Genomic DNA, 17,055 nt, shown 5'->3' with positions numbered 1-17,055 from the left:
GGCTGTCACTGAGTTGCTTTAGTTTCATGGCAATATGCCACAGAATTTAAAAATGAACTCTACAAACTTTGACAGAGTGAGGCCTTTGATAGATCTCCTCAAACTGCACCCATCATTAATAGAGCCACTCCACTAACCTGCTGTAGCTGCCCCTCAGATGCCTTCCTCCAGCTGACTTCAACCCTGTTTGCACCTTGTAATCTGCCAACTCTGGCACCCCCGTTGTTTTCCTTCCTTCAGTCCTCTCATTTAGTGCCAGATCTTCTATGTCTATGTCCCCGTTTATTAGGTACCCTCTCGCTCAATGCTTTTTTTTCGTCTATTTTACAGAGGAAACATTCAGCCACCTCTCCTGTTCCTGCTTGTTCGATTCTCTCCTCTCCACATTATGCGTATCAGCTCGAAACAAATACCACTTGTGTGTTTTTCAAGTGGATGGTAGTCATAGGATGATTCTACATGGAGGAGGCCATTCAGCCTATTTGTACCTGCGCTAGCTCTTTGAAAGAGCTATGTGAGTAGTTCCACGCTCCCTGCTCTGCCCATGCAGATTTCTTCTTTTCAATTCCCTTTTGAAAGTAATCATTAAAATGCTCCCACCAACCTTTCAGGAAGTACATCCCAAATCATAACTGGTCTAGTGTCTCATCTCCCCTCTATTTGCCAATTATCTTAACAATATTGGTACAAATATTTAAGGTGCTCACCATTGCCCAAAGCCTAGTGATGACACTGCTCATGAAGTGTGATATTCTGTCACTCCAATAACGGCACGTAGACACTGAGGTATTTCATGAACCTCATTATTAAAAATCCAGGAAAGATTAAATTTTGACTTTGAATGTACCATAAGTTGATTGTTTTTTACAATATCATTAGATTACAGTTTCACAGATGTATGGGAGTATCAGAAATTCATTGTTTTCAGCACATTAATCTCGGATATGCTCTCTGAAGCTCGGTGAGTGAATACACCGCCCAGCATATACACTATTGAGCCTTACACATTAGGAAATCCTAAGTTTCATTAACTTGTTTCGGATGTTAACTGATAGCAACTGGGATAGGGAGGTAGGGAATTACTGCTGATTCATAGGCCACATCTGTGGGAAATATGACCCCAGCACCTTGGGGCTGCACCTGTCCTGGGAGAGTTTGATGGGGACAGTGTAGAAGGAGCTTTACTCTGTATCTAACCCCGTGCTGTACCTGTCCTGGGAATGTTTGATGGGGACAGTGTAGAAGGAGCTTTACTCTGTATCTAAATCTGTGCCGTACCTGTCCTGGGAATGTTTGATGGGGACAGTGTAGAAGGAGCTTTACTCTGTATCTAACCCCGTGCTGTACCTGTCCTGGGAGTGTTTGATGGGGATGGTGTAGAGGGAACTTTACTCTGTATCTAAACCTGTGCTGTACCTGTCCTGGGAGTGTTTGATGGGGATGGTGTAGAGGGAGCTTTACTCTGTATCTAAACCTGTGCTGTACCTGTCCTGGGAGTGTTTGATGGGGATGGTGTAGAGGGAGCTTTACTCTGTATCTAAACCTGTGCTGTACCTGTCCTGGGAGTGTTTGATGCTGTCACTGGCCGTCTAGGGTGGTTAATGCTCCATCCACCAACACTAACATCTCTCACTTAATTAACAGACAATTTAAATGTTTTAAAAATGTTATTACTTGGGGACAGTTAGTGCCCTGGTTCCTGTATTTTACAAGAGCCTTTGCCGCACATTGTCCTGTGGTGTGTGGTGCTGTTTGACTCCATTGTGTTGCTTGACTCAGTACCTGATGTTAACATATGTAATAGCACTTTAGAAAGCACCTCACTGTTGTAACTTAAGGAATCTTAAAGGGGAAGGATTTTCTGCAAGTAACCTTTTTGAATTTACTTAGCTGTACAATTACCTTTCCTTTTAAGTACCCAGTATCTACCTATCTATCTATCAAGTTTCTTTTGCCAAGTTACACAATTCTTATTTATATTGTCTCCTAAGTGATGATGTCTGTACTCTTTACTTGTATTGTTTGCACACTGTTCTCATTATTTAAAAAAAATAAATTCTTTAAAGAGCGCGGTAGAACCAAAGGCTGCAAGTTTTGTTTTGTTGTACTCAATAAAATTTGATTGGTAGCACCGCTACATGCACTTCTCCAGAGGAGATCTCCTTCGTGCTGCACAAGTAGCTTCCATCCTGTTCTGTGCTGTCACAGCATGCCCCTGGCCTAGAGAGGGATGTCTCCTGCCTCTGGTTACTATCCAGTGATTCCCCACAGAAAGATGGATTGAGAACTAGGATAGGGATGCATCTTGGTCTGATATTTCACTGAGGAATATTGAGTGACTGGCCACATTGTGATTGTGGAGGCCCGTTGGCATTTGTATGATCCTACCCAAAGCTGCCAGATACTTTAGGAGAAGATAGACTTCAGCACACTGTTCCAAATATTGTTGGTGTTTGCCCCATTCGAGGTATGAAATAATTGGCTGTCGGGTGGAACATTTGCCAGATCTCTGTAAGCCAAGGCTGTCGGATCTCTTAGTGGTAAAGTCTGAAGAATGTCAAAGGTTGAGGTAGGCAGTTGCGGTATCGGGTCAGACATAACACCAAACACTCTAGCTCAGCTTCAGACAGTGAAAGTGATAGTCAGTAGCTAAGAAACAAAGCTCATGACATGTTGAAAACAATAGCGTGACCTTTCCAAGGCTTTGATGAGAGACGGTAGTGGTTTTCATGGGGAAAGGGGATCAAACTTCCAGAATAGGCTGTAATTTAGCAGGTCAGTAACTGCAGAAACATCATAATGAATAAAGCGGCAAAAGCCAGATGAATGGAATTTGAGGGTTCAGTGGTAAACGACTTGAGGAAGAGCTTCATCCATTTGTGCCCACAATTGGAAATAGGGTTTCCATTAAATTCATACAATACAGAAGGAGCCATCACGGATCCTCAGCACCGTAGTCCCAGTGCTAACCACTGTGCTACGTGCCGTCCCTGAGCTAAGGGGCAATTTATCATGGCCAATCCACCCAAGCTGCACATCTTTGGACTGTGGAAAGAAACCAGAGCACCCAGAGGAAACCCACGCAGATATGTGGAGAATGTGTAAACTCTACATGGACAGTCGCCCAAGGCCAGAATTGGCCCCGTTCCATGGCGTTGTGAGTGCTAACCACTGCTGTCGGTTTGTAGGGATGGAGGGAAGGGGATGTGGGTAGGGTTGGATTCAAGGAAGTGACCAGAGATGGCCTTATCTATGATCATCAGTGGGAGTAGTGAGGCCACGTGGGATAGTGAGATCATGGGAGTAGTGTGAATAGGGATCGGAGAGTTTATGTGGAGGGTTTTAAGGAGACTTAAGGGGATAGAGAACTTAGAAACGAGAGCAAGAAGAGTTGAGATACAAATTGAAATCACCAAGGATGAGAGGTTGCTCAGTGTAAAGGCTGAGGTAGGAAAGAAGAGAAGGTATCTCAATGAGAAATTTGGTGTCTTATTCAGGTGACGAATGTAAAACAAGTATTTTAAGTGAGCTGTGGAACAAGGAGGAGAAGATGCCAGAGGAATAGAGAGATAGACCAAAGTATGATTTGGTGATCAGGGGCACCACTGCAGAGGTTTGAATGGGGCAAGTGGACAAGACATAGACAGGCAGGAAAGCTTCAGTCAGAGAAAAGTCATCAATCCTTAGCCCATGTCTCTGTCATGGCCATGATGCCAATGTGAATATTCAGCTCATGGATGGGAAAGGCCTTGTTCACACGTGTGTCCACATTTTGGAGGGAGGGACAAATAGGGCATGATAGCTAATCCATTGGCCCAATGTGTCGGTGCACTGAGATTGGTACAGAATGCAATATTTTATCAGATCTTTGCGTATCAGGTCGAGCAACTATCAGACCTTTCACTATAACATCAAACATTTGTCAAATCCCTGGATATTACCTCTACATCTGTCGGATCTTTCCATGTAAAGTCAGGCTCTGGAGGCCACGGAATGCAGGATGGATCATCTGTTGATCTCTGGATGCATGGAGCAACATCTGTCTGAACTATGGGTGAAGGGTCATCTGTACATCAGGGGCTGGATTCTCCGATTGTGAGGCTATGTCCTCACACCAGCGTGGAAACGGTGGCGTTTTACGCCTCAACATTCAGCGCAAACGGCCACCGATCCTCCGTGTAGCTGGGGGCTAGCATGCCGGCAGAGTAGAGCACCCGGATCTAGCTGCCGATACGGTCCAGAGAATTGCCGGGTCCATGGCCGCACATGCGTACGGTGGCGGCCTGGAGTGGCAATGCCATGCAACATGGCTCCAGCCGCTCACGGACCCGGCCTGCAAAATCGTGCTCCTCTTTGGCCGGCTCGCACATCCCTGACCCACCCACTCCCAAGAGTGCTGCTAGCCCCTGATAAAGTCCCCCATGCCCGCGGATCGGCCCTGCCATGAGTGTGGCGGCGCTGGACTGAGTCCGCAGCTGCCACACCAAGTTCCTGATGGGAAGAGACCTAACACGACCGACGCCGTCGGGAACTCGCCGGTCGGGGGCGGAGCATCTGGGGGTGTCCCCCAGGCAACGCCATGAGACCGTGGATACGTCGCGTGGTGTACTCTCGGAGTAAGCCTCTCTGGAGGGGGCAGTGGATTGCGAAAGTGGTGCCTCTGATTTGATCGAGAACTTCGATTCTCCGGCCGATCGCCGAACCTGATTTTGGCGGCCACCGAATCCAGCCCCAGATGTGTTTACAGAGTTTGATATGTAATTTTCTTGGTGTAGGGTGAAAACTCTCATGGGTCTGAGTGTGGAGTCAAGTTGGATATGTGGGTTTAGGGAGTATCAGCTTCAGATATTGGAACGAAGAGTCCTTCATCTGTCAGCTCTGTAAGGGTAGGATGGATGCCAAGATATCTCACTGGTTTGAATATTTGTCAGATTTTTCAATGTAGTCTTTCAAATATTTGCTGTAGGTTTAAAAATATGTCAGATATCTCTCATACTCTCTGTATTCAGCAGAGGTTTGTCAGATTTATGTGGAACCTTCATGGTGCTGGCTGGTGAGATCAAGATTCCTGCTGGCTATGCCCTGTGTCCTGAGTTTCTGCTCCTAACTGCTCTGCCGAAGAAGATCTGGAACAAGACCCCGGGGCAAGAGAGCGATAGGCACGGGACTGACTTTTTTTTCCATCTCCTGTGATCTATCAAAATCGAATCAGCTTGGCCCCTGCACATTACAAGCAGTGGCTGACTTTGGTTCTGATGTATCAATTCACCATAGAGAAAATTTAGAGTGGGATTTACCGACCAACCCGCCATGTGTTTTTTGGCGGCGGAGGCGGCCTGCCAGCGGGATTTTCTGGTCCCGTCGTTGTCAATGGGATTTCCCGTTGACTGCTACCCTCATCGCCAGAAACCTGTGCGCCGTTGGTGGGACAGGAATATCCCGCCATCACGAACAGCTGGTAAATTCCGACCATAATATACTTTGACAAAAAGAATGAGTTTAGGAAATAATATTTATTTGGAATATTTACAGAAATTGTAGAATCAAACAAATACAATTACCCTCCCTCGATTTGTATCTCCATGTATGACTGTACAAGCCATTTAAAGTACAACTTGGTAGCAATATCCACTCTAATGGTACGGATGATGGAGGGAATGTTGCTCTGCTAGATTGCTGAGTATTTCTCTGTTCCCCAGTTTACATACAGTCCTGGGAAATAATGAAGAATAGGAAGGAAGCCGATCACAACCCCATGACCTGTAGCTGAAGGATCAATCTCTCCTCTTTCTTGGAAGTGGATATCTGATCCGTGTGGACCAGAAAATTCCAGGTTGAATCCTGGTAAACTGGTATAAGCTCGAACATCAGATTCATTGTTCCCTGGATAGGGAGAGAAACAGTCGAGCAAGATTTCTCCTGTGCTGGAAGATGTGTATATGCACTATTGGGTGAGAGCAAGCCTCGGCATGTGTCCTAATTGGCAAATAGCCAGTTGACATCTACTGCCTCGGGTCATGTGTGAGCAATGGTTGAGGCAGTGAAAGGCACCATTACACATCAACATGTGGTCTGGGATACATCAGGGTCTTTAGGAATTGAGGAAAGTTGTTTCCTGACTCCTTGTGCACGCTGACCTCTATTGACTCCGAGTCTAGTGATGCCTTGATTTTAAAATTCCTATCCTCAAATCTTGCAAAGGCCTGGGCCCTCTCTATCTCTGCCAAAGCAACAGCAACTTGCAGTTATATAGTACCTGCAAATCATCCCAGGCTGCTTCACAGGAACGTTATCAAAACAATATTTTACATTAAGTCATACAATGCGATACCAAGACGCATAGCCAAAAGCTTGGTCAAAAAGGTGGGTTTTCAGGAGAAAGGGGTAGAGAGGTGGTGGAGAGAGAAAGAGAGAGGCAGAAGAGTTTGGGGAGGAAATTCTATGAGCTTGTGGCCTCGAGAGCTGGAAGGCACAGCTCCAAATTGTGGAGCGATCAAAGTTGGCGATGTTTGAGATGATGCTGGCATTGGAGGAATACAGAGACGTCAGTGGATTGCAGGACTGGAGGAGGCTACAGAGATTTCGAGGGGCGAGGCCACAAGAGGGGTTCGGAAACAAGGATGAAAATTTTAAAATCGGGGCATTGGTAAACCTGGCTTGGTGTCGGAAAGGACACAGGCAGCAGAGATTTGCAAGTTCTCTAGTTTACAGAAGGTAGAATGTAGGAGGTTGACCTGGAGTGCGTAGGAATAGTTGGATCTAGAGGCAACGATGGCAAGTATGAGAGCAGCAGATCATAGAAATCATAGAATTTACAGTGCAGAAGGAGGCCATTTGGCTCAACGAGTCTGCACCGGCTCTTGGAAAGAGCACCCGACCCAAGGTCCACATCTCCACCCTATCCCCATAACCCAGTAACCCCACCCAACACTAAGGGCAATTTTGGACACTATGGGCAATTTATCATGGCCAATCCACCTAACCCACACATCTTTGGACTGTGGGAGGAAACCGGAGCACCCGGAGGAAACCCACGCGCACACAGGGAGAATGTGCAGACTCCGCACAAACAGCCGGGAATCGAACCTAGGACCTTGGCGCTGTGAAGCAATTGTGCTATCCACAATGCTACCGTGCTGCCCCAATGATGAGCTGCCTCAGATGAGCTGAGGTGAGTTGGAAATGTTAAAGAGATGGAAATTGGTGGCCTTGGTAATGGTAGTTAAAAGCTCACGTCCAATGGGGTCAAATATAACACCAAGCTTGTGAAATAGGCCAGTCTCAGGCAATCACCAGGGAGAGTGTCATTGGTTAGGAAACAGAGTTTGTGATGGGGACCAAATATAATGTATTTGGTCTTCCCGAGATGGAGAAAATATCTGCTTATCTAGTACTGGATGACAAGTAGAAACTGATGGCATGTTTTCAGATGATCTCGTTGAGCGACTATATGGAGATGAGAAATGAGAAGGGGCCAGGGATACCAGACGTACTTAGTGCCTGCAGAGGTGTTGCAGGAGTGGGAAGAGAAACTATCGCTTGGATAGATAAGAATGGAACAAGGTGAGTTCAGACCTAACAGCTGGGCCTCTCTACATCTCTCTCCTATAAGACACTTCTTAAAACCTAACTGATTGGTCCTAATCATAGAATTAGATTTTGGCCATCAGGTCTGCACCGACCCTCTGGAAGAGCACCCGATCTAGGCCCAATACCTCACCCTATCCCCGTAACCTCATAACCCCCACCTCACCTGCTCACTTTTGGACTGTGGGAAGAAAGTAGAGTACCAGGAGGAATCCCACATGGACACGGTGCAAACTGCACAGTCACCCAAGGCTGGAATTGAACCTGGGTCCTTCATGCTGTGAAGCAACAGTGCTAACCATTGTGCAAACGGCTGTAGCTGATATCGAGCAGTGTCAAATTGTATTTTACAATGCTTGTGTTGGAATACTTTACCACATTAACATTACTTTAGAAATGCAAGTTGATTTTGTGTGGGGTTCAGTTAAAAACATTATTGAAGTCAAACCTATTTCAGCAGCTTATTTCCAGGGCATGGGAACCTGGATTGTAGTTTTGGGGTCGTTAAATAGACTTTAACGGGAGATTGAGAGTATAGAGGTCAGGAGCACAGATTTGACTTCGCAGGAGGGTGCCAGTATTCAGGTAGGTGGTTTGAAGTGTGTCTACTTCAATGCCAGGAGTATATGAAATAAGGTAGGGGAACTGGCAGCATGGGTTGGTACCTGGGACTTCGATGTTGTGGCCATTTCAGAGACATGGATAGAGCAGGGACAGGAATGGTTGTTGCAGGTTCCGGGGTTTAGGTGTTTTAGTAAGCTCAGAGAAGGGAGCAAAAGAGGGGGAGGTGTGGCGCTGCTAGTCAAGGACAGTATTACGGTGGCGGAAAGGATGCTAGATGGGGACTCTTCTTCCGAGGTAGTATGGGCTGAGGTTAGAAACAGGAAAGGAGAGGTCACCCTGTTGGGAGTTTTCTATAGGCCACCTAATAGTTCTAGGGATGTAGAGGAAAGGATGGCAAAGATGATTCTGGAAAAGAGCGAAAGTAACAGGGTAGTTGTTATGGGAGACTTTAACTTTCCAAATATTGACTGGAAAAGATATAGTTCGAGTACATTAGATGGGTCGTTCTTTGTACAATGTGTGCAGGAGGGTTTCCTGACACAATATGTTGACAGGCCAACAAGAGGCGAGGCCACATTGGATTTGGTTTTGGGTAATGAACCAGGCCAGGTGTTAGATCTGGAGGGAGGTGAGCACTTTGGAAACAGTGACCACAATTCGGTGACCTTTACGTTAGTGATGGAAAGGGATAAGTATATCCCGCAGGGCAAGAGTTATAGCTGGGGGAAGGGCAATTATGATGCCATTAGACATGACTTAGGATGTGTAGGTTGGAGAAGTAGGCTGCAAGGGTTGGGCACACTGGATATGTGGAGCTTGTTCAAGGAACAGCTATTGCATGTTCTTGATAAGTACGTACCAGTCAGGCAGGGAGGAAGGGGTCGAGCGAGGGAACCGTGGTTTACCAAAGAAGTGGAATCTCTTGTTAAGAGGAAGAAGGAGGCCTATGTGAAGATGAGGCGTGAAGTTTCAGTTGGGGCGCTTGATAGTTACAAGGAAGCGAGGAAGGATCTAAAGAGAGAGCGAAGACGAGCAAGGAGGGGACATGAGAAGTCTTTGGCAGGTAGGATCAAGGAAAACCCAAAAGCTTTCTATAGGTATGTCAGGAATAAAAGAATGACAAGGGTAAGAGTAGGGCCAGTCAAGGACAGTGGTGGGAAGTTGTGTGTGGAGGCTGAGGAGATAAGCGAGATACTAAATGAATACTTTTCGTCAGTATTCATTCAGGAAAAAGATAATGTTGTGGAGGAGAATGCTGAGACCCAGGCTATTAGAATAGATGGCATTGAGGTGCGTAGGGAAGAAGTGTTGGCAATTCTGGACAAGGTGAAAATAGATAAGTCCCCGGGGCCTGATGGGATTTATCCTACGATTCTCTGGGAAGCCAGGGAAGAGATTGCTGAGCCTTTGGCTTTGATTTTTAGGTCATCATTGGCTACAGGAATAGTGCCAGAGGACTGGAGGATAGCAAATGTGGTCCCTTTGTTCAAGAAGGGGAGTAGAGATAACCCCGGTAACTATAGGCTGGTGAGCCTCACGTCTGTTGTGGTTAAAGTCTTGGAGAGGATTATAAGAGATACGATTTATAATCATCTAGATAGGAATAATATGATTAGGGATAGTCAGCATGGTTTTGTGAAGGGTAGGTCATGCCTCACAAAACTTATCGAGTTCTTTGAGAAGGTGACTGAACAGGTAGACGAGGGTAGAGCAGTTGATGTGGTGTATATGGATTTCAGTAAAGCGTTTGATAAGGTTCCCCACGGTCGTCTATTGCAGAAAATACGGAGGCTGGGGATTGAGGGTGATTTAGAGATGTGGATCAGAAATTGGCTGGTTGAAAGAAGACAGAGGGTGGTGGTTGATGGCAAATGTTCAGAATGGAGTTCAGTTACGAGTGGCGTACCACAAGGATCTGTTCTGGGGCCGTTGTTGTTTGTCATTTTTATAAATGACCTAGAGGAGGGCACAGAAGGTTGGGTGAGTAAATTTGCAGGCGACACTAAAGTCGGTGGAGTTGTAGACAGTGTGGAAGGATGTTGCAGGTTACAGAGGGACATAGATAAGCTGCAGAGCTGGGCTGAGAGGTGGCAAATGGAGTTTAACGTAGAAAAGTCTGAGGTGATTCACTTTGGAAAGAATAACAGGAATGCAGAATATTTGGCTAATGGTAAAATTCTTAGCAGTGTGGATGAACAGAGGGATCTCGGTGTCCATGTACATAGATCCCTGAAAGTTGCCACCCAGGTTGACAGGGTTGTGAAGAAGGCCTATGGTGTGTTGGCCTTTATTGGTAGAGGGATTGAGTTCCGGAGCCATGAGGTCATGTTGCAGCTGTACAAAACTCTGGTACGGCCGCATTTGGAGTATTGCGTACAGTTCTGGTCGCCTCATTATAGGAAGGACGTGGAAGCTTTGGAACGGGTGCAGAGGATATTTACCAGGATGTTGCCTGGTATGGAGGGAAAACCTTATGAGGAAAGGCTGATGGACTTGAGGTTGTTTTCGTTAGAGAGAAGAAGGTTAAGAGGTGACTTAATAGAGGCATACAAGATGATCAGAGGGTTAGATAGGGTGGACAGCGAGAGCCTTCTCCCGCGGATGGAGGTGGCTAGCACAAGGGGACATAGCCTTAAATTGAGGGGTAATAGATATAGGACAGAGGTCAGAGGTGGGTTTTTTACGCAAAGAGTGGTGAGGCCGTGGAATGCCCTACCTGCAACAGTAGTGAACTCGCCAACATTGAGGGCATTTAAAAGTTTATTGGATAAGCATATGGATGATAATGGCATAGTGTAGGTTAGATGGCCTTTAGTGTTTGACTACCCATGTCGGTGCAACATCGTGGGTCGAAGGGCCTGTACTGCGCTGTATCGTTCTATGTTCTATGTTCTAACTGTTATTGACCAGCGAATAATCAACTATAAAATTATTGGCTGAAGATTTTGTTTTTTTCAAATAATAATTTCAATCTCCCAATGGCAATTCGGTCCCTCAGTTTTAATGAGAAACCAGCTGATAACGACCGCTCCCTTGTTGCTGAAAGTTCACAGCTTCTGAAATAAGAACATTGGCTCGAAAATACTTTTGATTTTATTGACTGACTGAGTGCATTTGTACTGACACTAGTGAGTGACAATGTTGTAAATGGTCGCGTTCTCCCCCACATCTGGCACCAGTGAATTGTTACCAAATGACTGAAGTCTCCCCCCTCAAAGCCTGATTCATCAGACAAAAGCACTTGATTTCTAAATGGACGGATACTGGGATCCTTGGACAGACTCATTTAAGTCACTGACAGCCACATGAAGGATTGTGTGAGTACAGGTCTGTGCTCAGCAGTGTAAAGTGTCATTTCAGAAATGGGTGAACAAGCGTTCTTTAAATTCCTTTCAATAAGCTGTTTCCCTCCTCCAGTTCACTCAAGGAATGATTTTCCCAGCCTCAAAACATCCCTAAGTCATAGAATTTACAGTGCAGAAGGAACCATTCAGCCCATCGAGCTTGCACCGACCCTTGGAAAGAGCACCCTACTTAATTCCATGCCTCCACCCTATCCCTGTAACCCAGTAACCCCACCTAACCTTTTTTAGCCACTAAGGGGCAATTTAGCATGGCCAATCCATCTAACCTGCACATGTTTGAGCTGTGGGAGGAAACCGGAGCACCTGGAGAAAATCCATGCAGACACAGGGAGAATGTGCAAACTCCAGACAGTTACCCGAGGCCGAAATTGAACTGGGGATCCTGGAGCCGTGAGACAGCAGGGCTAACAACCTTTAGTGCCATGAAGTGCTTTCAAATATAGTCATTTTTGTAATAGGAAATGCAGAAGCCAATTTGCACACAGCAAGCTCCCACACACAAGGTGATACTTAACACTAAATCTATTTTTGTGACATTTATTGAGGGATAAATATTGACCAGGACATTGGGAGAACTTCCCTGTTGGTTTTCGATAAGTGCCATTAGATCTTTTATATCCGGCTGACGAGATACATTTCAGGTTACTGTCTTATCTGAAAGATTGCACCTGACAGTGCAGCACACCCTCAGTACTGCGCACGGCTGTCGAACTAGAAATTTGTATCCCAGTTGAAATGGAACTTGAGCACAGACCTTCTGACTCAGAAACGAAAGTGGTGTTACTGAGCCTGGGCTTAAAATCATGTACTGGGCCCCACTTGTCATTGTACGTTGCCTAATACACTGGTGTTCAGTATAGCTTCCATGTTTTGTCTGGTCCTCACTACAGATTATAGTTGAAAGAATTAAGTGGTCGTCACCACATCCAAATTCAGCCTCTGAGCACTGACACATTGGGTGCAATTCAACCAAACTTTGCGAGAGATCAGGATCTGGACCTCACCCTCATTAGGTGAGATCCAGTTCAGCATATTTAAATGAACCTAATGCACCGGATTCCCCAGGCACCCAGGACGTAACAGCCTCACCTGGGAGACCTCACCAGGATGCCATTTGGTACTGGTCCATACAAATGTGGAGACCCCTAGGTGGTAGGTACATGGCAAGGTGGCACCTTGGCACTTCCAGGGTGTGTGAGTGGCGCTGACAGGAGCACTGCCAGGGTGACAGTGTTGGGATGCCCGATGGCACTGCCAACGTTTGAGGCCTGAAGGGCGCCATGCGATGAAAGGGGATGGGGAGATATGAAGGGTGGGTATGAAGGGGCCTCATTAAGGTTGGGTGGGTGGGTGAACATGGGGTGCTGAAAGGGGAGACCTCGAAAGGGGACGGGGAGACCTCAAAAGGGGTCCTCAGCAACCCCATAGTACGGTGTCCTCACTTGAGGAGGAGGGGGTTAATGCCCATGCATGTGGGGGTGTGACATTGCCCATGGGGGACCCTCAAGCTCGCTTAGAGATCGGGGCACCCTTTTGGTGTACAAATTGGCGGCCCAATCTCTGAAGAGACGGTCTCGCTGCTGAGTTCCTCTTCCACTGCCGAAAACCGAAAACATTTATAAGTGTGGTCTAGACCGGGGAGAATCTCCCCAACTCCCAAAAAATGTCGAATTGTGGGTGAAACTGGGACAGATCTCACCCCCAAAAAAAGTGGCGAGAAACACCCGACCAAATTCACCCAAAATAACACTTCAAAATGTTTGGTTGAGATCCGCCCAATAATAATAATAATCTTTATTGTCACATGTCAGCTTACATTAACACTGAAATTAAGTTACTGTGAAAAGCCCCTATTCCGGCGCCTGTTTGGGTACACAGAGGGAGAATTCAGAATGACCAATTCAAATAATAGCACGTATTTCTGGACTTGTGGGAGGAAACCGGAGCACCCGGAGGGAACCCACGCAAAGGGGGAACGTGCAGACTCCGCACACACAGTGACCCAGCCGGGAATCGAACCCAGGTCCCTGGCGTTGTGAAGCAACAATCATATGCCAGCTATCTACTCACTCAGGACCCCAGCTTCCAGTGGTTAAGAGTGTTCCAGTTACATGCACATGAGCTGCTATAGCTGTAGATTGCGAATCTACGTCAATCCAACACCTGTACAAAATTATCAGGGGTACAGTTTCATCCTATGCCTGTCCTTTTGATGAAATTCTCTCCCCGGTCAGTTGGAGTTTTGACCCGCGTACGCAGCAGTTAAACGTCACAGAATCTGCAGTGCAGAAGGAGGCCAATCGGCCCATCCAGTCTGCACAGGCTCTTGGAAAGAGCATCCTGCCCAAGCCCACTCCTTGTAACCCCACCTAACCTAAGGGCAATTTATCCCCGTAATCTAGTAACCCCACCTAACCCAAGGGCAATTTATCATGGCCAATCCACCTAACCTGCACATCTTTGGACTGTGGTAGGAAACCGGAGCACCCGGAGGAAACCCACGTAGACACGGGGAGAATGTGCAGACTCTGCACAGAGAGTGACCCAAGCCGGGAATTGAACCTGGGACTCTGGAGTTGGAAAGCAACTGTGCTAACCACTGTGCTACCATGCTGCCCCCAGAACAAACAATCAGTTGGCAGCTCACAGTTGGCGAAGAAAACGTTCAATGATGTCCTTGACCATTCATTGGTATGTATCGTTTCTGAACATCAATGTGTTTGCTGCAATCTCTTGGCTAATTTCTTTCACCCCTCTCTCTTATATACTCCCTTCAGCTGATCTGTCTCTCGCACTGGGATGTCTTCTCAGCCTCACTTATTGGTCTCTCTTGTTGGAGACACATGCTATTCCTTATTATTGTTTCTCTTACACATAAATGTGCAATGTCCAATCACAAGTAGTGTTCAACTGTTCAACTGCAGCATGAGTTTTAAGCTGTATAATTGCATGGAATACAACCCTTCGGGGTTCGATCCCGGCCCGGGGTCACTGTCCGTGTGGAGTTTGCACGTTCTTCCCGTGTCTGCGTGGGTTTCACCCCCTCAACCCAAAAAGATGTGCAGGGTAGGTGGATTGGCCACACTAAATTTTCAAAGAGCTGGTGCAGATTCGATCGGCTGAATGGCCTCCTTCCGCACTGTAAATTGTATGAAATTGCCCCTTAATTGGAAAAAAAAGAATTGGGCACTTTACATTAATTTTAAAAATATTTACATCGGTTCTCTATTGATCTGTTACAATTTCCACTGGATCTCTGAAACTTTTCCACCACATCAAGCGAAGATCTGTGTCAGCCACAGAAAACATTGGATTTCCAATGAATAAAATTGTGGCAGAGTTGTCCAGAACCTGTCCAATTTCATAAGTAATCAAATCCCAGCTCCAAAGTGTTCAACCAATAATCAATGTTTCAAATTAGGCAGTAATTTACTCTCCAATGACAGGGTGAGGGATCGGGTGGTGATTTACTCTCCAATAACAGGGTGAGGGATCGGGTGGTGATTTACACTCCAATAACAGGGTGAGGGATCGGGTGGTGATTTACTCTCCAATGACAGGGTGAGGGATCGGGTGGTGATTTACTCTCCAATAACAGGGTGAGGGATCGGGTGGTGATTTACTCTCCAATGACAGGGTGAGGGATCGGGTGGTGATTTACTCTCCAATGACAGGGTGAGGGATCGGGTGGTGATTTACTCTCCAATAACAGGGTGAGGGATCGGGTGGTGATTTACTCTCCAATAACAGGGTGAGGGATCGGGTGGTGATTTACTCTCCAATAACAGGGTGAGGGATCGGGTGGTGATTTACATTCCAATGACAGGGTGAGGGATCGGGTGGTGATTTACTCTCCAATGACAGGGTGAGGGATCGGGTGGTGATTTACTCTCCAATAACAGGGTGAGGGATCGGCTGGTGATTTACTCTCCAATGACAGGGTGAGGGATCGGGTGGTGATTTACTCTCCAATAACAGGGTGAGGGATCGGATGGTGATTTACTCTCCAATAACAGGGTGAGGGATCGGGTGGTGATTTACTCTCCAATAACAGGGTGAGGGATCGGGTGGTGATTTACTCTCCAATAACAGGGTGAGGGATCGGCTGGTGATTTACTCTCCAATAACAGGGTGAGGGATCGGGTGGTGATTTACTCTCCAATGACAGGGTGAGGGATCGGGTGGTGATTTACTCTCCAATGACAGGGTGAGGGATCGGGTGGTCAGGCAGTGAGATAGATTTCCAGTAGATTGCCAGCAGAATGCATTCTGTAAAAAACCCCCAGCGGCAGCCCAAAATTCACGATGGTAAACCAGGTTGAAAATCCATAGAAACGTTTCTCAAGACCATTTTCAAATTGGGGGTGTGCTCCAAATGCCGGTATGATCCAGAGCTGGAAAAGAACAAAATTCAGTTAATCACCCTCTAGGATGACATCTGCTGTTAGGCAGAAATCAAGAGTCATTTATTCCAGAATTATTACTGCAAAACATTCATGGGAGTACAGGGAAGGAGAAAAACAGTGATAATGCCCAAGCAATCACAGCACGTCACTGCCCCAGGCAGTGTCACCTAGTCTGTATTCTGAGACAGTATGAGCAAGGAATGTTCTATTGGGACGGACGGAGATTCTGTACCTAATCTGTGTCATACCTGGGAATGTTTGGTGCAACAGTGTAGAGAGCACTTTAGTCTGTATATAATCAATGCACTATCAGTCCTGGGAATGTTTGAGAATAGGGCGGAAGGAGCTTTATTCTGTACGTAGAAGCTGTTTTTGATGGTTCGCCCTGGAGGGTTGGGGTGGGGTTTTACTCTGTATCGAAATTCTGTTGTGCATTTCTACAATATGGTCTCGGCAGGTAGGAAGCATCGAACAAAAACAATTCAAAAAGTATATTCTATTGAAAAACAAACACTCAGAAAGACGTGAACACAGCTTAATCAGGAGTGTGAGAGGGAAAAAAACAGGGATCTTCAGGCCAGTTAGCCTGGCATCGGCAAGTGTTGGAATCTATTGTTCAGGATGTGTTAATAATGTTGGGCATAGTATGCTCGGATAAAGTCAACATGGTTTTACGAAAAGAAAATTGTGTTTGACGATAAGTTTTAGTTTTCTGAGGTTGTAATTGTGGTGGGGTAAATAAAGGAGAGCCAGTTGATGCAGCCAACATGGATTTCCAAAAGACATCCATAATGTGTCACACAAAAGGTTGATTCACAAGATAAGAGCCCATGGAGTTTGGGCAAATAAAAAAGCATGGATAGAGGATTGGGTAATGGGCAGGAAGCAGATAGTAGGGATGTGGAGCATTTTTAAGTTGGCAGGCTGTAACTATTTACAATTTTTATTCATGTTTAAGAGAAGAGACAGTGAGTAATGCATCTAAGTTTACCAATGATGCAAAGCCAAGTGGGAATGCAAGCTGTGAGGAGGACACAGAGAGGCTGCAAATAGATAAAAACAGTTACGTGAGTGAGCAATGAGAGGTCAGATGGACGATAATGTGGAAAAGTGTTGTTGCCAATCGGCACCAA

The 17,055-nt window shown here is 46.2% G+C and overlaps 1 protein-coding gene across 1 annotated transcript in view; it reads right to left on the bottom strand.

The window, feature by feature from the left end:
- Positions 1-15,438: 15,438 nt before the first annotated feature.
- Positions 15,439-17,055, bottom strand: part of LOC119953678 (proton channel OTOP3-like) — a 91,493-nt gene continuing 89,876 nt past the window's right edge. The window contains exon 7 of the mRNA XM_038778201.1: positions 15,439-15,910. Within this exon, the coding sequence (XP_038634129.1) occupies positions 15,740-15,910 (171 nt within the window). The 3' untranslated portion in view covers positions 15,439-15,739. The remainder of the gene's footprint in view (positions 15,911-17,055) is intronic.

The sequence above is a fragment of the Scyliorhinus canicula genome, chromosome 18 (assembly GCF_902713615.1).
Source record: "Scyliorhinus canicula chromosome 18, sScyCan1.1, whole genome shotgun sequence".
In the NCBI taxonomy this organism is placed as follows: domain Eukaryota; kingdom Metazoa; phylum Chordata; class Chondrichthyes; order Carcharhiniformes; family Scyliorhinidae; genus Scyliorhinus; species Scyliorhinus canicula.
The sequence above is the reverse complement of the archived record's forward strand: the minus strand, read 5'-3'. Positions and strand labels throughout refer to the sequence as shown.